Source organism: Aythya marila (assembly GCF_965140915.1).
Source record: "Aythya marila genome assembly, chromosome: 30".
Lineage (NCBI taxonomy): Eukaryota > Metazoa > Chordata > Aves > Anseriformes > Anatidae > Aythya > Aythya marila.
The window spans coordinates 567,056-589,828 of NC_139071.1; the positions used below are offsets into that span (position 1 = coordinate 567,056).

Genomic DNA, 22,773 nt, shown 5'->3' on the forward strand with positions numbered 1-22,773 from the left:
AGCTCCAGCTCCTGCTGCCAGCATAAGCCCTGTGTGCCCCACATTGGCACTGGGTATCCTCTGACCCCCGGGTCAGAGCCCCGAGCTGCTGGAACAACACTGGCTCTTGGCACCCTCGCAAGGCTCTTCTGATGGCTGTGGGGTGGTGAGAGGCTGAGCAGCATGCAGGTGGGCTGAAGTGACAGGGACTAGGGTGGCTCCCAGCAGAGGGGATAATCTGGGCAAGCCTCTGCTGGTGGGTGGGAATCAGGAGCTCACTCCTGCCTTGACTCAGCACCTTTCCTGTAGACCACAAGGCAATACAGGGCCCCGGCACCCCAGCCCACAGACCCAGAGGGTGGAAGCATCTCCAAAGAAGCGACAGCAGGCCAGAGCTGGGGAGGCAGCAGGAACAACAGGGCACAGTCAGGGCACTCACTGCAGTTCATTTCATCCGAAGCGTCCTCACAGTCGATGAACTGGTTGCAGCGGCTTGAATTCCCAATGCAGGTCCCATCCCGGCAGCGGAACTCGGTAGCAGCACAGCTGGTTTCTGCAATGAGGGGGAAGCCCCCACAGAAGATGAGGCTGGGATGGGGACCCAGCATGCACAGCCACCCCACTCCACGCTCACTGCAGGCGTGCACGCACACACCCTGCCCAGCACAGCCACAGACCATCGATCCTGCACTCCCAGGTCTATGTCCCCTCTTGATGGAGACCTGGCTCCCTTCTGGCTCACAAACTCCACCTGCCACATCTGAACTCGTCTGCTGAGCTGGCCTTTCGCTAGCAGGCCTGGGCAGGCTCAGAGATGAGCATAACCTCTGCAGGCAGTTCTAAAGCAAGCACAGGCTCCTACAAAGCTGCAGCTCCGAACGGATGCTGCCCTTGGGGTGCTTGTGTGCCCTTTTCTCAGGAGTGCAGAAGTGGTGAGCAGTGATGCTGCACCTTGCCTCTGCCTCGTGTTCTCCCCAGATATCAAACCACTATTTTCACATAGCTCTGGGCGTTGCGCTGCCGTTTATGGGAGTTCTTCCTCCCAGCTATCAGGGAATGAATCTGACAAAGCGGTGCAGTGGAAGTATGACTTAGACCTCGACTCTCCATCAAGCCCCAGCTCTGCTCTGATCCTGTCAGGCTGAAGGTAACCCTTTCCCGACGCCTCTGTCCCTGTCCCAGACAGCTGACGGAGCCCTGGCAGGGAGCCAGGCAGCCTGCTTACTGTTGCAGGGCACTTCGTCCGAGTTGTCCCCGCAGTCATCCACGCCGTTGCACCAATAGCGGCTGGCGATGCAGCGCCCGTTCATGCAGTGCAGGTAGCCCTTCTTGCACTTGCGGCTGCCTGCGAGAGAGAAAGGATTGTGAGCACCAAGGGAGAGCCAGAGCGGCTGGGCTTGTCAGTGACTTGGGACCTTCAGCAGAGGAGAAACTGCACAAGCATGATTAGGAAACAGATTCCCTTGCGCTGTCCTGGCAACATCACTGGGTTAAGCTTGGCCTTTGCCCAGCAGAGATCCTCCGGCTGCAGAGCAAGGGTTGCTGTCAGAATAAGGGTGCTGTAAACCCCACCAGGATGGCTCCAGGTGTCCCCCTCTCCACCTGTGCCCCCCTGCCCTCAGAAGAAAGTTCTGGAGCCCTTAAAGCCTGGCTGGTCCCAGCCTTGGGAGGGCAAAAGGGATGAAGAGCACCAGAGAGACACGAGAAGACGCCCATCCACGGCACCCAAGAGCCCCAGCACTCTTTGCCTGGTGGAGCTGACAGCTCGAGCAGGGTGCCTGTGCGCATGCATGTGTACGAGCAAAGCAGCAAGAGGAGGAACCTTACTGCAGTAGGACTGCTTCTCGTCTGACTTGTCCTTGCAGTGGACCACGCCATCGCAGGTCCGGCTGAAGTCGATGCAGTCGCCGTTGCCACACTCGAACTCATCATGCATGTTGCAGGTGGAGTTCAGAGCTGAGGAGAGTGCAAGGAGAGTCAGCTCTGCCAGGAGGAGCAGGGCCCCTCTTCCTCCACCCCTTCCCATCCCACCAGCTGCCAGCTTCCACCTCCCCTCCACCTTTGCAGGTGAAATCCTCCTGCAGGACGCGCTCGCCACGGCAGGAGCAGTTGACATGTCCTTTGGGTGTCAGCAGGCAGAGGTCCTGACAGCCACTGTTGTTCACCCTGCACGGGGACAGCTCACCTAGGAGAGACAGAGCAGTCACACCAGGGACAGCCTCAGCAGTCCCTTCCCCTTGTCCTTCCTGCTGGGGGATAGGAAAGGTGCGGGCTCCTCCCTGGGCCCTTCAAATGGGGCTATGGGGGGATGCACGTGTTTGGGGGCAGCCAGTCTCCCCAGAGCTTACAAGGAGGATGTTCTGGGAAAGGCACTCATGGGGAAAATTCCCTCTCCAGCCTGCACTGGGCTTGGAGATGGACATGCCTCGGGCATGAGGGTCAACAAGGGACAGTCACAGCACAGAAGGGGTGGAGATGCAGAGCTGTTGGGAAGGGGGATGAGAAGCGCAGGGGAGGGGGGCAGAGCCTGAGGCTTGTAGGGGCAGAGGCAGCAAACGGGCACACAGTGGCGAGGCCAGGGGGTGACGGGTAGGGTGTGGGGTGTCCTTACAGCTGTCGGTGTCATTGGCCACGGCGATGATGCCCATGGGCTGCTGGGGGATGTCCACGCGCAGAAGTTTCATGTCAGTGCCCACGTACTTGTTAGCTCGCTGCACAGCCCTGCGCACCCAGTCTGTCCAGAAGATGTAATCGCCATAGACAGCCAGGCCAAAGGGGTGCACGGGCTCCGATTTCAGGATCACCTGACAGACATCAGCAAAATATGAGCACGGAGGAACCTGGCTACAGGACAAATCCCAGCACTGCCCCGACCACAGCCTGTCCCCGACTGTTTGCGCTGGGGGAAGCCCAATGCCCCCGTGCCATGGGAACAGCTCTGCTCCAGCACCCTTCACCCTCATCCCCAATCCCTGGCAGGTCTGGACTCACGTGGCGATGGGAGCCATCATATTCACAGCGCTCGATTTTATCCAGAGTGGCGTCAGAGAAGTAGATCTTCTCAGCCCTGTGGTCAATGGCCAGCCCATTGGGTGTCCGTATGTCCTGGTCAATGATTATGAGGACGTTGGAACCAGACAGGGTGGCACGCATGATGCTGGGGTGCTGCTCGTTCCAGTTGGTCCAGAACATCAGGCTGGAAGAGAAGGGACACAGAACACCTTTGCAAACCTCAGCTCTCTGCCACATGTTCGGCTCAACCCGCCCCCCTGCTGCCTAGGGGTTTCCAGGGGCTTTGGGATAGATGGGGACATTATCCCCACATAGAGGGGGTAGGAGGGGGATGAACGAAGACACAATCACCAGCTGGACAGCGCAGTACTCCCTGTACTGGGATGTGCAGGGAGGGACAGGGCCTTTCTTTCCTGGGGTCTGATGTGCCCTGCTGGGAGCCAGCGCCTGTCCTGCAGGAGGGGTCTGGGTCCCTGGACCTGCAGGGGTCCTTGGGGCCACGCGGACCCTGGGGGCTGACAGACCCGGCTGGGGTGACGCCACCACTCACTTCTGGCACTCATCCAGCACGAAGGCACGGGGGTGATCATCTCCTGACATGGTGATCACCGTCTCCCTCTCGAAAGCCCCCAGGCGGCTCTGATCCACGGTGTGGCGGGTGATGGTGGAGGTGGTGTAGCTCGTCCAGTACAGTGTGTCCCAGCCGCGGTGGTATGCCAGCCCCTCCACCGAGCCCACATCTGCAGGGGGAGAGGACAGGCAAGGGTGAGCCTCTGGCCCAGGACTGCCTCCAGCCCCTTGCTCCTGCAAGGCTCCTTCCACGCAGCCAGTGCCAACCATGATGCTCAGATGTGGCAGCCTGGACTTACTGCTTTTAATTACACCCCAAAAAATCCCTCAGAGGCACTGGCTGCTTGTTAGCACTGCACCAGTGCAACAGCGCAGGGCAATAAAGAGGGAACTCAGCAGGACTGGGCTGGTGGTTGGACATGCAAGTGAACCAAGGTCCCAGAAGGCTTCAGGAGACTCCTGAGCAGAGCTTTGCTACAGATCAGGTAGCTACATCTCCTTGTCAGAAGGCTGAGGAACATTCACCTATGTTGAAACAAAGACTTCAGCTTGGCTTTCAAGCCAGGGCTCTACCCGTCTTGCCCACAGGGGCTGGCCTTGCTTCTGGTCTCCTTCTCCCTGCAATCCGATGCTGCGGTGCTCAGAAACTCACTCACAGTGTCTGCTCCCACTGCTAGGGACGGGAGAACCGAGGCCCAGAGGTGACGAGATAAACTTGAACTGCACACCCATCCTTCCTCCCCATTAATGATCAACAAAAGGCTTAATGAACCGGCTACAAAAGACGGGACCTGCTCTCCTGATCTCAGTAATAAAAGCTATCTCGAGTGCCAAATGTAAATACAGTCATTAGTGAGCACATTTATAACCCTTGCTGGAGGTTTTCCCTAGCGATGCAGAGCAACAGACGGTCTTTTCAACAGCTGTAGGAGCCAATAAAACTAATCAAGTGCAAAACAAGGGCTTTGAGGTGAAGACAGGGCCAGGCTGTGGCAAGGTTTGCTCAGCCTTGATGGGTCTGTCTTGGAAGTGAAGTGCAAACATAGAGCAGATCCCAGATTTGCTGCAGTGTCTTGTTTCTAGAGCAAAGCACACCCACATGCACGCCTAAGCCTCGTGATATGCTTTCCTTGCCAGAACAAGCTCTGCAACTGCTCCTTGCATCCACGTCCTCTACCACAGAAGAGGCTGCTGCCACTTCTAGAGGCTCCAGTAGAAAATTTCCCATCTGAACTCTTAACAACCGTCACTCAAAATACCTCTCAAAAGCACCAAGGAACATGAACAGGAAAACAAATGCTTGGGTGAAGTAAGAGGGTGTTCAGGAGAAAGCAGAAAAGGGGTCTGAGGGCAGATGCCCTGGGACACTCACTCTCCACAATGGTCTTGCGTCCCGTGCCGTCGTCATTGATCTGCTGGATGTTGCCGAAGTGGATGTCGCTGTAGAAGATGCGGTTGCTGCCCTTGGAGCCGTAACGGTAGTCGAAGGCCAGGGCGATGACGTTCTTCATGTGCTCTGCATCCTCGAAGGGCTTGATGGGCGCGTTGAGGTTGTTCTCATCCGACAGGTGGATGCTCTTGAGGATGGTGCGCTCCGAGTACAGCAGGTAGCCGTCGTAGTCCCGGCAGCTCACGCCGTCCTCAGACAGCATGCCGTGGGCACAGGCGCACGTCCGCTGCCCCCCACCCCGAAACAGGCAGAGCTGCTGGCAGCCCCCGTTGTTCTGGGCACAGATGTTGGTGCCTGGGCAGAAGAGAGGGGAGCTCAGAGGACTGTGAGGGAGATCACAGAATCACAGAATGGCCTGGGTTGAAAAGGACCTTAAAGATCATCTAGTTGCAACCCCGCTGCTCTGGACAGGGTTGCCAACCACTAGAGCAGGCTGTCCAGAGCCACATCCAGCCTGGCCTTGAATGCCTCCAGGGATGGGGCATCCACAGCCTCTCTGGGCAACCTGTTCCAGTGCCTCACCACCCTCTGAGCAAAAAACTTCCTCCTAATATCTAAACTAAATTTCCCCTGTCTTAGTTTAAAACCATTCCCCCGTGTCCTATCACTATTAACACATATAGACAGGTGTTCCTTGTCCTGTTTATATGTTCCCTTCAAGTACTGGAAGGCCGCAATGAGGTCTCCCTGGAGCCTTCTCTTCTCCAAGCTAAACAAGCCCAGTTCCCTCAACCTTTCTGCAGAGGAGAGGTGCTCCAGCCCTCTGATCATCTTAGTGGCCCTCCTCTGGACCTGTTCCAAGAGCTCCACATCCTTCTTGTGCTGGGGGCCCCAGGCCTGCACGCAGTGCTCCAGGTGCAGAGTAGAGGGGAACAATCACTTCCCTCTCCCTGCTGCCCTTCCCTCTGTTGATGCAGCCCAGGATACAGTCAGCCTTCCGGGCTGCAAGCGCATGCTGCCAGCTCACGTCCAGCTTCTCATCCATCAGGACCCCCAAATCCTTTTCTGCAGGACTTCCCACTCCACCCGAGTTCCCACTCAGCAGCTTTGCACCTCTGCCCCTGCTCCCAGAGGAAGCAGGTGAAGAGGGCTCAGCCCACTGCATTTTTCTTCCACATGCTCTTTCTCGAGGACACAGCAGCCTGTTTGTTTCTTTCTCCCACCTCGCATCTGCCTGCTGTACCCAGCCCAGGCAGCAGCGGGTGCTGAGCGGTGCTGCAGCAGGGCACTCAGCTCCCTGACCTACCCTTCTGCCTGGCCCGGTTGAAGACTTTGATGTCCTTGAGCTGCACGCCGATCCCCGTCCGCAGGGACACCGATTCAGTAGCATTGTCCTTGCTGCCTCTTTTAATGGAGCCATTTGCATGAGTCCTAAAAAAGGAGAGAGTCGCTGAGCAAGTGACGTGGGGCTCTGCTCTGAACCTGCCCCCCAGCATCCCCAGCTCCCCTTGTCTGCCTTGTGAAGCCAGTGCCCAGAGCACCCCCAGCACCACAGGGCCCGCCAGGAGCCGTACCTGTCACTCCAGTAAATGTAGTCCTCAAAGACAGACACCGAGAACATGTCCATGTTGTTGCTGGACAGGACAACCTCACGGTTTTCTCCCGTCTCCAGGTCAATTCGCTCAATCTTGTCGGTCCGGGCATCGCACCAGTACAGCTTCCCATCCTGAGGAACCAGCCCAGTCAGCAACACAAAGGCACAGACCCTAAGACACGCTCTACACCTCCCACCGCACCCGGCAGAAGGCCCTAAGGTTTGGAAGACCACCCTGGACCATTTCCCTTATGCTAGAGAGGAGCCTCCAGCACCCTGGGGAGGGCAGCCAGGTCCCCCAGAGGCCCAGCTGCTGAGACCCTTCCTGCAGGCCCTGAGCAATCCTTGCCAGGCCCTGGGTCGGCTCTGGATGGCTGCCGTACCTCATAGTCGACGGATATCCCGTTGGGCCAGCTGATGCTGACGTTGACCAGCACCATGCGCTCGGTCCCATCCAGGCGGGACCGCTCGATGCGGGGGTACTGCCCCCACTCTGTCCAGAACAGGTACCTGTGGGAGGGCGACAGGAACGTGATCACAGGGCCGGCCAGCAGTGGCAGCCTTGGACGAAACACCTCTCTCCCTCCCTCCTCCATGCCAGGGCCTAAACACAGTCCCCTGGTGACCAGCCAGCCTCCTGGACACCAAGGACTCACTGCCCGCACTGTGCTGGGGAAGGAGCGCTGCATTATGGCTGGATGCAGCCCAGGAACCAGCCCCGCGTGCCAGGCACTTAAGGCACTGTTCTCCGTCCTTCCCCTTCCCTCTCCTCTCTCAGCGACACTGCCCAAAGCCAGAGCCATCCTGGGGAGGCTCCACTCATGTTTTCTGAGGTGCCTGGCACCCACGAGGTCAAGGGGTGCTGCTGGGAAGCAAGCTCAGCACGTTGCTGAAGGGGCAGGGAGACCTGAGGGATTTGTATCTCCTTGGTGCGGCACAAGGCAGGAGACCCATGAGTCCCGGTTCTCTGCTGCATGCAAACCCCCAAGGTGTCTCAGGAGGAGTGGCAGGGGTCCCAGCACGTCCCCAGCCCTCCCCAGCAGCCCCCTCCAGGCGGCTTTGCGCAGTCCCTCACCCCTTCTCCGGGTGGACCGTGATGGCCCGCGGCTTGTCCAGCCCCTGGGAGATCACCACGTAGCGGAAGGACCCGTTCAGCCTGGCCACCTCAATGACGTCGAAACCCTGGTCTGTCCAGTAGATGTTTCCTGCAGAAAGGGTCAGTGAGCACCTCATGCCTCCCGCTCCCCCACCGCTCCCTCCCTGCCTGCCCACCCCCCTCACCTGCGATCCAGTCCACAGCGATGCCCTCGACGCGGCCGATGCCATTGGTGACTACGTCCTCCCGCCACGTCTGGTCCCTCTTGGCTCGGCTGATGGTGCTCAGCCCCATGTCCACCCAGTATATGGTGTCATTCTCTGAGGGGGGCCAGGTGGGAGGGCTCCTATCAGCGACCGCCTTGGGACTGCCCAAGGACAGCACAGACCTGGGCTGAGCTGCACCCCACAGCTCCAGCATGGGGACCTGAGCCCCCCCAGGACATGCTCTGGGGCAGGTGCTGCCATACTGGCACCTGGCGACCACCCTCCTGCCCTGCCCCAACCTCTCAAGTCCTTGGTTGGCCCCCACAGCAGAGGCAAGCCCCAGTGTCCCACTTTCAGATCACACGTCACCTGCGTGGAAGTCAATCCCCACAGCCAGTGAGGTCCCCGACACAGGCACGAGGGCATCCGACTTGTCGTTGGGGTCCAGGGGAATGCCACGGATCCCCTCGTGGACCGAATACAGGAGGAAGGAGCCAACACCTGCAACAGAGACAGGGACAGTGAACGTCCCACCAACAGACACAGTCCTTCAAGGGGCAGCCACAGCTCATGGAAAACCACACGACTGCAGCACCACGGAGGAGCAAACACCCAGCAGGGCCGGTGCAAGGGCTCCACCCTGGCACTACGGCAGTGCCTGGCATCCCCATCCCGGGCAGATGGCCCAGGACAGCAGACGGACCAGCGGAGCAGCACTGCTGGACACCAAGCACCTGCACACGTTGCTGCAGCTTGGGCGTGCTACAAGAGCTCTGCAGCACCCTGGTTACGCATGATGGAGGGATGCTTGGGTCTCTGCCTGAGAGGGGACTGAGCAGGATGAACTTATGGAGGAAAAGGCTATCCTCCCCTGACCGGGATGGGATGGTTCTCACCAACACAACAGGCAGGGGAAGGGATGGAAAATACTGCAGGAAAGAACCGAGAATTGATGTAGCCAGAAACGAGGCTCGGGACTGCTGGGCAGGAGAAGGGAAACAGCAGCAAAGCCCTTCCCGGCTTCACTCTGAACAGGGCTCTGACCCAGCGAGGTCCTGCCTAGCAGCTACTTGGAGGCTGCAAGTTCAGGAGGGGCCTATTTAAGGGTTGCTGATCCCCACCAAAGCCTCTTTATGGGGTGCTGACCCGTTGCGGGACAGCGTTGGCACAAGTGCAGCCAGGACTCCTCCCAGAGCCGCCTCCAGCTGAGCGCTGGCAAAGGCTCTGTGCCGCATTTGGGTCAGGGCAGCGTTTGTTATGCAGTCCCTGCCCTGACCCAGATGGTGCGGCAACTTCGCCAGCCCCGTTCAAAAAGACCAAGAACATTTTGCACACAAACAGCCTTTGAGAGGCCCTGGCAGCAAACAGGGCGCAGGGGGGGCTCTTTCCTCCTGAAAGTGACAGTGGCAAATTGGGCAGAGATTTGGGAACTGCAGGGCAAGAGCTGCAGGAAGCAACTGGGAGAAGCCATTTGCTCCCGTCGGGGCAGGGAGACTGCACCGGGGGGGGGACTGCAGTGGGGCCGAGGATTGGGACTGGGCAGCCCGGCGACTTCAGTGACCCAACCCCAGCACCAACAGCAAGCATTTCATCTCCCCTTTGAGAGCTTCTGCTTCAGCTCCCACCTCGCAGCTGGTGCTGGATGAGGTGTTTTATCACCCCTCATGCAGCACACGAGCCTCGGTGCCTGTCCTGCGAGCAGCTCGGCCCTGTGACGTGCTGGTAGAGCCACAGGGGCTCTGCTCCAAGGAGGGACACAGGGATGGGACGGGTGTGCTCACCTTCACAGGACTGCTGTCCACTTTTCAGACTATAGCCAGCAGTGCACATGCAGGACCGGGAGGTCTCTGAAGTGGGGAGGCAAAGCTGCGAGCAGTCGCCGTTATTCATGCTGCAGGGGTTGGTCCCGGCTATCACGGAGAGAAAGAAGGGTAAGGGCTGGTGTGGGGCTGGGTGCAGTGGCCAGTGCTGAGACACGGGGGCTCTGAGCCTATCCCCAGCACTGTGGGCTCTCCACCAGGAACATGCGCTCACCCTGCTGGATGCTCTCGTCGTACACCTTCATGTGCATCACCAACGTGGTGCTGTTGCGCAGCACAGTCACCTCCGTCCCATCCTTCTTGTTGCAGGTGCCCATCCTCTCCGAGGCCTGGTCAGCCCACCACAGCTTGTCCCCTGGGAGGAGGGGAGGCAGGAAGATGCAGCAGCTGTCCTCGTCCCCTCCTTCCCCAGCAGAAGAGCTCTTCCCCTAGCAGGGCAGAGCCGTGACTCTACGCAGATTTACATGTGATGGCATGGAAGGAGGGGGCTGAGCCCAGCCTTTAATGGAGCTGCAGCCCCTCCGCAGCTGCTGGAGGTGGCAGCACACAGCCTGTGCTCTGGCAGGGCCAGGAGAACGGGCAAGGGCTTCGTGAACCACCCTAACATGCTGCCAGCTCTCACCCATGATGGCCAGCGCGGTCGCCTTGCTCAGCTGACTCTTCACAGACTCGATCACCTCCAGGTTGCTGCCATCCAGGTTGCATCTGTTGATGGTGCCGTTGCCAGAGCTGATCCAATACAGCTTGCTCTCTGGGTAGTCAATGGCCAGGCCTGGAAAGCAAGGGAGCCTCCGCGTCAAAAAGACACGAAAGGACTGTGGCTGTCCGGGAGGATGATGCAGAGCAGAGGGGGTGCATGCAGGGCAGTGAGACATCCGTACCAACGGGCCCCTTCTGGTTGGTGAAGAGCAGCGTGCGGTTGCTGCCATCCATGTTGGCCACACTGATGTTGTCCCCATCTGTCCAGTAGAGTTTCCTACAGCAGGGAGGGAACAGTAAGTGTGCTGGGTCGAGCCCAAAGAGACGGCCCACACCTCTGTCCACTAAGAACTCCGCTCTCCCAGCCTCCCCAACCCAGCCCCACCAGCACCCACCACCCCAGCGTGCTTGCCGGACTCCCAGGAGCTCGGGCAGGCTGATGGCCTTGTCCCTGGTGCCGTGCCTGGGATGGAGGTGGGTCACGCACACAGCCCAGCCCTGCAAAGCCTGGCACGGAGCACAGTGCTGCAACCCGTACTCTCTCGTGCACGCCCAGACTAGCACACACACACAGGTGCACACGTATCCACTGCCTGTTCCTCACGTCGGCTCTCCTACACACACTTGTGTGTACTGGAGTGCAGCCCGCTCCTTCCCACACCCCGGCAGACGCACACCTCCTAAGCTGCAGCCCCATCTCCTCCTCTCACACCTCCTACACGCACTGACACACACGAAGCACAACCTGTTCTCTCCTCCACACCATGCACGTGCACTGTCAGGCGCATTCACACGTGTGCCTGCACGCACACCCTGTCCTTTGACATTCTCAGCTCAAACCCCGGGCTGCTGGCGCCGCATGCCACCACCCAGTGCTCCCCACCACCGCTGCGGGGTGAGACCTACCCTCTGAGGGGGTGAACCACCAGGCAGTGGGGCTTGTCCAGCCCCTGGATCACTGCGTTCTTGAAGGAGCCATCCAGGCGGGCGACGTTGATTTGCTTTTTGTTGGCATCGTAGCTGGTCCAGAAGAGGTTTCTGGAAACCCAATCCACAGAGAGGCCATGAGCGTTGGGCAGGTCTGAAAGACAACAGGAAGGGAGACAGGTTAGTTGTGAGAATGGGGATGGGACAGTGCTCAGGCTGAAGAGGAAGGCCAGTTTCATGGACCCAAAGCCTCCAGAGCAGCTGCGCAGGGCAGCGATCTCCCATGCCCACCTGCTGAGACAACAGTCTCCACGCCAGTGCCGTTGATGAAGGCTCTCTTGATGGTCTGGGTGCGCACATCAGACCAGTAAATGCGCTGCTCCAGGGCATCATAGTCCACCACCGTGACGTTATCGATGTCAGGCACCGTGAAGGAGATGATGTAGTTGTAGTAGGGGTTGTCAATGTCCACACCCCGGATCTCCATCTGCCGTGCGTACAGCAGGAACTTCTTAAACTCTGGGGAAAGAAGCGAGATGGGGCTGTGGTGGGACCTCAGTCTGCTCTGCACAGCTGGTCCAAAGCACTGGCATATCCTGCTCCCACCCAGACCCTGCTGGGAGTCCTGGGCACATCCCTACCGTAGCAGGTCACGTTGTCCTTGTCCAGCTTCATGAGGTGAGGGCAGGCACAGGACAGCGTACGGTTGTAGTTGATGAGGCAGAGGTGGGAGCAGGGCCCTTTGCCCCCGTTGGCTTCACAGGGGTTAGGAGCTGCAAAAGGGACAAAAAGTCAGCAGTGTCCGTGCCACCAGGGCCGCCATTCGCGAGGGTCTCCCCGCAGAGCTCCTTGGCCATAGCACTGCTGCCGCTCCCCTGCCAGGCCTCACCCAGGGGCTGCCGGGAGGGGTGGTACACCTGCAGGTCGAACGGCTGCGTGTTGGTCCTCTGCACCACCGTGACGTTGTGTCCTGTCCATTTGTTGGCCTTGGCCAGCGTGTTGGTGCGCCAGTCGGTCCAGTAGACCTCGCCCCCATAGAGGGTGACGGCAAAGGGGTGCGACAGGTACTCATGTCCCCGCAGCACCTCGATGTGCCCTGTCCCATCGTACAGGGCTGAGTAGATGGCGTCTGACCTGTGCCCAACAGAGACAGGGAGAGGGGGACAAGGCGTGAGACCTGGCAGACAGCTGGGCAAGGGCCCCCAGGCCCAGGTTTTTAATGGAACAGCCACAATCCACGGAATCTAAGCAGTCTCCTTCTCTGCTCTGCATAATGCTGCAGAGGAGGACGACCACCGAGTTACACCAGGGACTGCAGCCCCTGCAGTGCAGGAAACCCAGAGCAAAGGCTGGAAAATGTCACAGACATGAGCAGACCCCACAGAGCAAAGGCTTTTGCTCCGAGCCTAGAAGCCAAATGGCAGAACAACACAGAAGCCATTGGGAAGCTGCCAGAGCCGGGAGGGATGTGGAGGGGACAGGGACACGGAGGGGACAGGAAGGGGACAGAGGCAGAGAAGCCTTTGGGAGCCAGGGCAGAGCTGAGGCGGCTGGACACGGGTGTCCTGGTCTGACCTGGCATCGATCCAGAGGATGCGCTTCTCCAGGTAGTCCACGGTGAGTCCGTTGGGCCAGCCCCCCGAGCCCGTCTCCTTGTGGATGGTGCGCCGGCCCGCACCACTCATGGAGGCAGCCTCGATGCGGGGCAGGCTGGCGTCCCAGTCTGTCCAGAAGAGGATCCTGGGGGGACACCGAGTGGGAACGGTCAGCGTGGGGATGTGGGAGCACCGAGCTCTGCCTCCCCAGCAAGAGGTGGGGTGAGCTGCCCAATGTCCCCTCCTGCCTTACCCATAGCGGGGGTCCAGGGCGATGGCACGAGGATGCTCGATGTCCCCGGCCAGCAGCGTGGTCCGCATGGTGCCATCCAGCTTGGCCACCTCAATCTGGTCCAGGTTGCTCTCCACCCAGTAGATATTGCCAGCGATCCAGTCCACAGCCAGGCCCTCGGGGGTGGCCAGCCCATACTGGATCACCACCTCGAAGCTGGTCAGCGCTACAGGGAACAGCACCAGGAGGGCTGAGGCTGGGGGCCTCCTCCCCAGCCCTCCCTCATCCTGAGCAGGTCCCCCCTCATCTCAACCAGGGCTGATAGTGGGGGACACAGCTGACATCTACATCTTCCCCCAGCTGGCCCTGAACCCCCGGGGCTCAGCTCCACACCCATGGTCCATAGGCTGGGCTCTGGCTGCCATCCCCACCAGGAATCCTCACAGCACCATCAGAAAGCACGAACAGGGTGGGGGCCCGGGCTTTGTGCTGGGCTGTAATTACTGCTAGGGAAGCGTTGGGAATGCTAATTGACTCCTACATAATGAGTGGCTTTGGAGAGCAGAAAGGGATTGTTACAAGGGCTGGGGGCTCCCACAGCTGCACCACTGGGAGCCTACCCCAGAAACGCACGCCTGCTTCTCCTTCCACCCACCCAGCCCATGCAAGCACGCTGTATGCCCCCAAGGGCTACACACCCCCATTCTCAAGCAGCTTTCCCCTGTAGATCTTGTCCTCCACCACATCAGTCCAGTACAGCGAGCTCTGGTTGAGGTGGAAGTCCAGGGCGATGGTGTTGCGCAGCCCAGGGACCAGGACGCTGTAGTCACCCCGGTGCAGGTCAATGCGGCGGATCTCGTGGCGGTTGGAGAATATAATGAATGGCTTGAAGGGGTCTGGGGAGAACAGGGCAGGCTCAGAACGGGACATGGACAAGTCAGGAACTGAGTGGGACCAACGGTCCCCACACCTGCAGGCAGAAGCTGTCCCCAGCCCCAGTGCCTGCTGTGGGACCACCCGTAGCCCCTGGCTGACCCAGCCAAAGTTGCCCCCACACACTCCTCCCCACAGCCCTGTTCAGCCCACCACAGACCCCCAGCACAAACCAGAGCCACCACATGCTGACCCCAGCCTCACACAGGCTCTCACCCCCCTTTTCCCTCGCTTCCTCGAGCTTGGGACGATCTCCCCACCCCCCCTCGCTGTGCTGATCTCCCCAGGCACCAGAACAGAGCTTTCTTGTGCCACTAACCCCTCCTATCCCCCCAGCTCCTGGGTGAGCGCTGCACGAACAAGGCCAGCAAGGGCACACGTAAATTCCCTACTTAAAATCCCCTGGGCACACAGCCAGAGCTGCACAGATCCCCCAGGACCAGCCCCACGTGAGCAGGGGTGGGGGGGACAAGCCTGTGAGCCCCTGCAGCCCGCCTGTACCTGATCCCACCAGCACCCACCGAGACTGCGGCAGCTCTCGCCATCAGGCTCCAGCATCCAGCCCTCGTAGCAGGAGCACTTGACATTGTACTTGTCCTGCTCGCACTTCTGGCTGCACTTGAGGTGCTTGGCGCAGTAACTCTGGATCTGGCAGGTCTTGTTGTCTGCGCCCAGCTCCATCCCCAGGGGACAGGAGCACACGATGCCTTCACCAGGGGCCACGGTGCAGTTGTGGCTGCAGCCACCATTGTTCAAGGAGCACTGGTCTGTGGGGAGAGGACACGCTTGTCAGGTCCTTGTCCCCCCTCCCAGCTGGGGAAGCCCCCGCATCCCAGCCCCAGCTCACCGCAGAGCTCGCCCTCGTCGGAGCCATCTCCGCAGTCGTCGGACCCATCGCAGAGCTTCTCGGGGGGCAGGCAGATGGAGGTGTTGTTGGCACAGGTGTGCGAGGGAGGTTTGCACACCAGCGACTCACAGTTCTCCTCGTCCGAGTTGTCCTCACAGTCGCTGTCCCCATCACACACCCAGGCCTTGCTGATGCAGCGGGCTGGCAAAGCAAGAAAAGCAACAATCAGACATGGGGGAGGCAGCATTTCAAGGTGCCCGCAGTCCCTACGGTTGGCACCACTCTGTCTCCCCTGTCCTCAGTGTCACCAAGCCCAGAGGGGGCCCCAGCTCCTGCTGCGTTCAGCAGAAGCTCTGCAGTTGCCCTCTCACCTGAATCCTTGCAGCCAAACTTTACGTTGGGGTCGCAGACGTGGGTGACCCCCTCGCAGTTCTTCTCGTCGCTGGAGTCCATGCAGTCCGTGTCGCCGTCGCAGCGCCAGCGCATGGGGATGCAGAGCCCGTCCAGCCGGCACTGGAACTCGTCAGTGTGGCAGCCCCCGGGCGGGCGCGTGGCTGGTGGGAGGCAATGCCCCACTCACTGCCTTCGCCCAGAGGAATTGGGAACCAGGAGGGCTTGGGGCGCAGGAGCGGGGCCAGCCACTCGGCAGCAATGGGGGCACCCAGGGGTGCGGGAGGGGTTTGTGGGCACCCAGCGGGGGGCAGAAGCTGCAGGGTTCCCTACTGGGGAGCAGGGGGCTGTGCCCAGGGCTCTCCAGGCACAAGGACAGCAGAGCTGGTGCCGTGGGACATCTTTCCCCACCTCCGCTTTCCCCAGGTACAGCCAGGAAAGGGGCAGTCCTGCCTGCATCCACCAAAGCAGGGACACGGGGCCACAGCAGGCCAACAGCAAAGGTGCAGCCCAGCCCCATCGTGGCCCGGGGGGCTCACCCTGGTTGGTGCAGTTGGCATGAGTTTCATCACTGTAGTCCCCACAGTCGTTGTCCCCATCGCACGTCCAGTGCACGGGGATGCAGCGCCCGCTGTTGCACTTGAACTGGTTGCTGGAGCAGGAGTGGCTGCAGCCTGCCTCGTCGCTGTTGTCCCCGCAGTCGTTGTCTGCAGAGAGAAGGGAGGGGAAAGGGGCTCAGCGAGCACCCGGACCCCCGGGGGAGGGCTGGCGGAGGCACAGCGAGGGGAGAAAGGCAGAGACCCCCGCTAGAGGAGGCGGCTGGGGGAAGCGGGGAACAGCAGGGCTCAGACAGAGCACGCCGACAGACAGACAGACAGACAGACAGACGCAGGGCGATGGGCAGCCCTTCCGGCACTGGTTGCAGGATCTGAATGGAGAGCCCCCGGTGCCCGCCCGTCCTCCAGCCACCCCCTGGCCCCCCCAACATGCTCACCAGGCGCAGCCACAGCACCAGCAGCTCACAAAGAAAATGAAACACAGAAACTGCATAGATCAGCCATGTACCTGGGGAGGCTGGGAGGGAACCCAGCGCCAACGGGGGCCGCTCCGCTCCGGAGTGGGGAGCGGAGCCTGGGGGGAGTGTGGGAAGTGGAGCACCCCCATACAGGGTGCACCCGTGGGGAAACGGGGCTGGTACGGCCAATTGTGGGGTGTCAGCTTGCCTGCAAGGAATCCCAGCTGAGGGGCAGGTGGGAGATTCATCCTGACACTGCTGTCACACTGGCAATGTGGCCCTGATGCCCTGCCCTGAACTGCCTGGGCTGCCAGGGCCACCAGAGTGGGGGCATGGGCTGGCCCAGCTTGTTGGAAGTACTGGGGGGCTCTGGAAGTACCAGGGGGCTCTGCTCTGTGGCAGATGCCCACCTGAGCTCAGCAGAGGGTCTTTGCCTCCCCCTGGACAGGGTGCTCAGCCCATGCTGCCCCACATGGGGACAATGGCCCCGGGGGCTGCGTTGTGGCTTTGCCAGGCAGCCCAGCTCCTGCAGCTCCAGACCCTGACCTCTCTGGGCTCCCTCTAGCAGGAGTTCCCAACCCACTGAGCGGGGTGAGCCAGGAGGCACCCTGCCCACCATCCACTTTCCCTCTGCTGGAGTGCAAGGGCCGCTGCCACCGTCTGCAGAACCAGCCCCAGGGGGCTGGCAGCACTCCGGAGGGGGCAGGTTTGGGGGGCTGCATGGGACCAGGTTGGGGTCTGGTGCATGTTGATCTATGCACTAACCGGTAGGCTTTGGACAGTTCTTTTCGTCAGAGCCATCCCCACAATCTTTTTCTGAAACACAGAACCAACCAAGACAGGAGAGTGGGCACAATGACAAACAAAACAACACGACACGGCACACGCACAGAGAGCAGCACAGAGACACCGGACGGGAACACCGACACGGAAAGGGACACACAAATGCTGCGCAGGCACGCCGGGCTGCTGGCGAGGGCAGATCAGAAGCAGCAGAAGGTGCAGGGGGCCTGGGAGCAGCCCCCTTGTCACTGCAGCTCCTGCCCTGTGGGTGCATGGCACCTGGCCGAGGCCGGCTCTCAGCTCTGCTGCCCAGCGGTGCTCCGTGCCAAGGCCGTCGCTTTTGCAAGCTGCTGACTGCAAGCACTTGTGGATTCCGGGAAACCCGTGGCCCCTTCGTGGAAGTGGCTGACCCGGGGGACGAGGCCACCTGCTCATGAGGACCCAGGGAGAGGCTTGCTCGCATCCTGCGGCTCCCCGCTAACCCCCTGTAAGTGCACTCCGCAGTTCTAAACATGCCTCTCTGAAGCCACTAATTAAACCTAACAATGCAGAGCTGTTAGGAAGATCAAACTAAACCTATGGGGAAGGAGGGCGGCCTTGGGGCAAACCCTTTCTCCTAGCCCTGGCCCCAGAAGCAAGGGCAGACCTGAGCTTCCTGGGAGACCTCTTGTGCCTTCCTGGGGCTGTGGGACCCAGCTCAGCCCTGCCGCCAGCACAGGCCTGGAGCAGCGGGGCACAGAGTTTAAGGCACCCCACAATGAGTGCCAAGGCCTGCTGAAGTGATCCCTGCCAGGCTGCTCCTGCAACACCCATTCCCCCAGGGGCAGCCAAGGAGACGCGGGTCCCGGTGCTGCAGGACTCACTCACGGCTGCAGCTAACACCTCCTCCCTCGCAGCCAGGGCTCTGGTGGTTAGCAGCAGGCTGGGGAGCGGCCCCTGCAGTCAGAGGCTAGCCGAACAGCGCCACGGCCAGGCTGGCACCCCTGCGTCTGATCTCGCCCCTTTCCCAGCTCGGGTGCCCGGTCCTTACCATTGTCACAGCGCCAGTTGATGTTTATGCAGCGCCCGTTGTTGCAGGTGAACTGCGTCAAGGGGAAGCAGGTCGGGTAGGCTGCGGAGGAGGGAGAGGCATGATGAGCATGATCAGACGCCCTTGCTCGCGCCCAGCCCTGTGGCCTTCCCAGAGGGACCTGTGCTTCCTCCCCCAGCTCACCACACGAAGCAGACTCATCGGAGCGGTCCCCGCAGTCATCGTCCAGGTCACAAGTCCAGGAGATGGGAATGCAGCGCCCACTGGCACAGGAGAACTGGTTGGGAGAGCAGGTCCGAGCTGGTGCAGGGCGAGATGGACAGAGCTATAACAGCTGGCAGTGCCTTGGGGTGCTGGGCGAAAGGTGGGGAACAAACTCCAGAGGGTCTCCCGCAAGGCACAGCCGCCAAATCCTCTGCAAGGTGGGCAGCAGAGAGCCCTGCACGTGGCCCTAAAACCTCAGCCCCACAGTGCAAGGGGAACAGCAAAGGCTTGGCTCTCCCCGTGCTCCTTGAGGATCTGCCAGGCTCCTCACCCGAGCAGGTGGAGTTGGACTCGTCCTCATTGTTCCCACAGTCATTGTCACCATCGCAGAGCCAGCGGTTGGGGATGCAGCGGTTGTTCTTGCACTTGAAGCGGTCTGAAGGGCACGTGTGCTGGTCTGCAAGGGAGACACGTGCTCAGGACCTGCCCTGCTCCCTCCCAGCCCCGCTCCTCCTCCACGTCTTGTGGAAGAAAAAATCTGAGACAGACTGCGCTCTCCCACCACGCAGGAGGCGGCTACGCACGGCAGAGCTCGGGGGCTTCATCGCTGTTGTCCAGGCAGTCGTTGTCCCCATCGCATTTCCAGCGCTCCTGGATGCAGCGGTTGTTCTTGCAGGCAAATTCCCCAGGCTGGCACTGCGGAGGGGGGATGTAGGATGGGTTGGCTGGAAGGGAAAAGCAAAGGGGGAGAGGATTTTAATCAAGTGACTGGCTGAAGTGTAGGGGGATGGGGCAGTGGGGACAGTCCTGCATCCCCATACTGCCTGCGTGACTGCCCCACAGCCCCAGGAGCTTCCAGAAACACTTGTGCCCACGAGCAGTGGCCCCGGAGCACAAAACAACAGGACGCAGCCTGATGGAGAGGGACAACCCTGGGTGAGCCTGCAGGCACGGGCGTGCTGTTAGCAGAGCTTCTCCCTGCTCGCTTGAGCTGGCAAAGCCCAGCCCAGGCTCCCCATCGTGAGCCTGGCTCTGCTCCAAGCTCGCAGCAGAGCAAACCCACCCAACAGACACCGCTGCCCGACCTCTGTGCAGCAATCCCCACCAGGGGCTTCCACGTGCTTCCTGGGGGAGGCTGCTGTCCTAGTGCCATGCTACAAGAGGAGGACCACGAGCAGGTAGCACCACTCGCCCGCAGGCTCCTCCTGATCCACCTTCTCGATCCAGTCCCCACCGCACGGAGCTGCAGACCCCACGTCCCCATCCACCCCTCCAGGAAGGGGATGCCCCAGCGGGAGCCAGGCCCTCGGGCAGCCCTACCCTGGCAGGTGACAGAGTCCACTCCCAGGATCTGGTCCTCGGCACAGGCACACTGACGGCCCCGGGGGGTGGCCAGGCACAAGCTGCTGCAGCCTCCGTTGTTCACGCGGCACTTGTTGGAGCCCACTGCGGAGGCAAGGCTGGGGTGAGCAGCTGCCTGGGCCAGCAGAGAGGGACTTCATTCAGGTGACTCTGCTGACCCAGATCCCCAGGACACCCCACAGCTGGAATCCAGATAGACACCCCAATTCAACTGGCCACACAGGGCAGTGGGGACCCTCACGGGATGCAAAGCCTGGCTGAGCCAGACAGGAGGCCTGGGAGGGAGGGAGGGAAGAAAGAGGAGAGGAAAGGAGGGAAGGGCATGAGAAGAGCAATCACTGTGTTTACAGAAAGATGGGGTGCCAGGGACATGACCATGAGGAAGCAAAAGGAGGTGGGAGGCAATTTGGATGGGGCACTTCCTCAGGCCCTGTTCCAGTCCCATTCCTCTTCCAGACCCCTTGTTCACTGCAGGGCCCCCCGGAGCCAGGCAGAGGCGGCTCCAGCACCTTGCTGCTGCTGCGCATCGTACATCCGGATCTCAAAGATGGGTGGGCGCTCGTTCCGGAGCAGGCTGACCACTTTGGAGGCCTGGTCCAGCCGGTAGATGCTGCCACTGCGGTACTCGGTCCAGAAGAGGAAGCTGCTGTAGTGGCACAGCCCGAAGGCATGGTTCAGCTCAGGTCCCTCATACACGATCTGCATGTGCAGGGAGGCAGAGACTTGTCATCAGCTGGTAGGGTGCTCGGGGCAGCCCCGCAGGGTTGGACAGAGGGGACGGGGCAGAGAAAGGGCAGAGGATGGGACAGGCAGCAGGCGAGCACGGCTGAATGCAACCAGCCTCCTGCTGAGCAGACCCGCAGCAAACACAGCCAGACGAAGCTGGACTGCCCACATCCCCTGCCCCAAGGAAATCAGCGACCAAGAGCCTGTGGGGCCTCCACTTGCCTTCCGCTCTGTGCCATTGAGGTAGACCATCTCGATGCGGTCGTAGAAAGCATCCACCCAGTAGAGGATCTTGGCCGGGATGTCCAGGCTGAGCCCGTTGGGCCACAGGACGGTCTTGGAGGTGATGAAGATGTTGCGGTTAGAACCATCCATCCAGGCTCGCTCGATCTTGCCCCTCTTGCTGTCCTTGGGATCCTCCTCCCAGTCTGTCCAGTACATCCACCTGCAACAGATGCTAAGCTGTCACCGATGCCAGAGACCTCCCCCATGCTTACGGCCACACAGACCCCAGCCCAACACAGCAGCTCAGTGGCCTCCCACCCACAGCAATGCTGCTGCTACTGGCAGCACACCAGAGGAGACCCAGTTGTGAAAGAGATGGCAAGAGAAGGGATGGGAGATGGGGAAGAAGGAATGGGGCAGCTGGGAGAGGTGGGTAAGCAGGAGAGCTCCTGGTCCCCTGTGGCCAGAGCAGCCTCTGGGCTGGAGGAGCTGTTGCCATCGCTGCTCCAGGAGCTCCTGCCCTGCGTGGCCCCATTGTCACAGCTTGGGAGCAACCACAAGCACCCGTGGGCTCAGGGACACACCGCGAGTGTGCAGAGCTGCAGATCCAGGGGGTCCTCCCCGCCGTGGCCATCTGCCCCCCGCAAGCCCTGCCTGCCCACGCACCCATTCAGGGGGTCCACCACGATCGCTCGGGGGTGCGTCATCTTCCCCTCTATCAGCGTCTTCCGCGTCTGGGCGGCCTTCTCCAGCCGAGCCACACTGATGGTCTTCTTGGGGCCATCGTCAGTCCAGTACAGGTTGTTCCCCATCCAGTCCACAGCGATCCCTTCCACATTGTGGATGCCTTTGGGGAAAAGCAGGAGCATGAGTTAGGCAACAGCAGGAAGACGAGGAGTGGAAGCGATGGCCCCATAAAATGAACGATGCACTCATCACTGCCCGACTCCAGCTCACACCAACAGGGGACAACACAGCCCCCTGCCCAGGGCACGCAGCTCCTCCAGAGGTGCTGGAGCCAAGGGAACCGGGCTGAGGAAAGGTGAATTCAGGAGCATCCTTGGTCTGTTTGCCGAAAAAGGAATTCATTGGGCAAAGTGGGAGAGATCAGCCCTAGGGACCTGCGCTGAGGATCCTCCACCCCTTCCTCATCTTTGCCTTGGAAGGGGTGAGGGTGGGTCTGGGGGGGCAGGGGATGTCTGTGCCTGGCATGAGCCACAGCCCAGGAGTCCCTCACACACTGCTGCTGGAGCCCATGCTCTCAATATCAGCCTGCAGACAAACCCAAACAGCTCCAAACCTTAGTTTTAAGGCTCAAATATGCAGGTGAGCAGACAAAAGCACTGCCATTGTGTGAGAAGATGCACTAACGGCAGCTGCTGCCAGCTCCCAGAGCCTGGTCACACACCGGTGAGGGTGCAGGCTGTGCCCCTCGGCCACGCACCGTCCTTCAGGATGGTTTCTCGCTCCGTGCCATCGATCTTCTGGCGCCCGATGAGGTAGCTGGTGGTGTCGGCGAAATAGATGAAACCGGTCTCAGCGTGGAAGTCCAGTGCTCGGGGGTTCATGAGGTTCTCGATGGGGATCATGTGCTCATCCGGCACCTTGGCCCCCATGTCCATCCCGCGGATGATGCCGGGACGCCCCTTCCCGTACACCAGGAACAACTCGTGCTCGGGCTCTGCAGAGACAGGGGGGCAGCACCATCACCACCAGCCCAACCTGGCAGGGCAGGGGCGAGCAGCCAGGGGGGAAGGAATCAAAAAGCTCTGCTCGCTCTGGGCCCTGCGTGCCCCCTGCCCACCCGGTCCCTCCCTCGAGCAGCGTGGGGCAGCCGCTTGCCCTCCTCTCCCCCTTCCTTCGCGGCTCTCTGGCGCAGGGCAGGACTCACTTTTGCAGGACTTCCCGTCACTACCCAGGCTGAACCCGGAGCGGCACCGGCAGGTGCGAGTCTTGTGGCTGTTCCCCAGCAGGCAGATATCTGAGCAGCCCCCCGGCTTGCCAAACTGGTCCGGCTCACAGGCATGGCTCCTCACTACATGGAGAGAGAGCAGTGGATGGGTTCAGGGGTGCATTTACCGTCTTGGAGACCATCAAAGCAGCACAAGGACAGCCTTGTCCTTGTCTGGTGGCTCTGG

The 22,773-nt window shown here is 60.7% G+C and overlaps 1 protein-coding gene across 2 annotated transcripts in view; it reads right to left on the bottom strand.

Annotated features, from left to right (window-relative positions):
* Positions 1-22,773, bottom strand: part of LRP1 (LDL receptor related protein 1) — an 89,156-nt gene that overhangs the window by 18,731 nt on the left and 47,652 nt on the right. For both annotated transcript variants that reach the window (XM_082781274.1, XM_082781273.1), the window contains exons 10-48: positions 22,527-22,670; positions 22,080-22,316; positions 21,302-21,482; positions 20,633-20,855; positions 20,194-20,383; positions 19,643-19,768; positions 18,907-19,047; positions 18,654-18,779; positions 18,302-18,418; positions 18,119-18,199; positions 15,830-15,997; positions 15,272-15,454; positions 14,901-15,101; positions 14,575-14,820; positions 13,819-14,016; positions 13,142-13,346; positions 12,869-13,033; positions 12,183-12,427; positions 11,935-12,066; positions 11,585-11,812; positions 11,273-11,447; positions 10,549-10,643; positions 10,290-10,439; positions 9,882-10,022; positions 9,629-9,757; positions 8,217-8,348; positions 7,827-7,961; positions 7,621-7,750; positions 6,929-7,055; positions 6,526-6,677; positions 6,258-6,382; positions 4,934-5,305; positions 3,542-3,731; positions 2,971-3,175; positions 2,591-2,783; positions 2,039-2,164; positions 1,807-1,935; positions 1,205-1,324; positions 419-532 (exon numbers count right to left, since the gene is read on the bottom strand). In XM_082781274.1, coding sequence (XP_082637400.1) covers positions 419-532; positions 1,205-1,324; positions 1,807-1,935; positions 2,039-2,164; positions 2,591-2,783; positions 2,971-3,175; positions 3,542-3,731; positions 4,934-5,305; positions 6,258-6,382; positions 6,526-6,677; positions 6,929-7,055; positions 7,621-7,750; positions 7,827-7,961; positions 8,217-8,348; positions 9,629-9,757; positions 9,882-10,022; positions 10,290-10,439; positions 10,549-10,643; positions 11,273-11,447; positions 11,585-11,812; positions 11,935-12,066; positions 12,183-12,427; positions 12,869-13,033; positions 13,142-13,346; positions 13,819-14,016; positions 14,575-14,820; positions 14,901-15,101; positions 15,272-15,454; positions 15,830-15,997; positions 18,119-18,199; positions 18,302-18,418; positions 18,654-18,779; positions 18,907-19,047; positions 19,643-19,768; positions 20,194-20,383; positions 20,633-20,855; positions 21,302-21,482; positions 22,080-22,316; positions 22,527-22,670 — 6,477 coding nt within the window. The remainder of the gene's footprint in view (positions 1-418; positions 533-1,204; positions 1,325-1,806; positions 1,936-2,038; positions 2,165-2,590; positions 2,784-2,970; positions 3,176-3,541; positions 3,732-4,933; positions 5,306-6,257; positions 6,383-6,525; positions 6,678-6,928; positions 7,056-7,620; positions 7,751-7,826; positions 7,962-8,216; positions 8,349-9,628; positions 9,758-9,881; positions 10,023-10,289; positions 10,440-10,548; positions 10,644-11,272; positions 11,448-11,584; positions 11,813-11,934; positions 12,067-12,182; positions 12,428-12,868; positions 13,034-13,141; positions 13,347-13,818; positions 14,017-14,574; positions 14,821-14,900; positions 15,102-15,271; positions 15,455-15,829; positions 15,998-18,118; positions 18,200-18,301; positions 18,419-18,653; positions 18,780-18,906; positions 19,048-19,642; positions 19,769-20,193; positions 20,384-20,632; positions 20,856-21,301; positions 21,483-22,079; positions 22,317-22,526; positions 22,671-22,773) is intronic.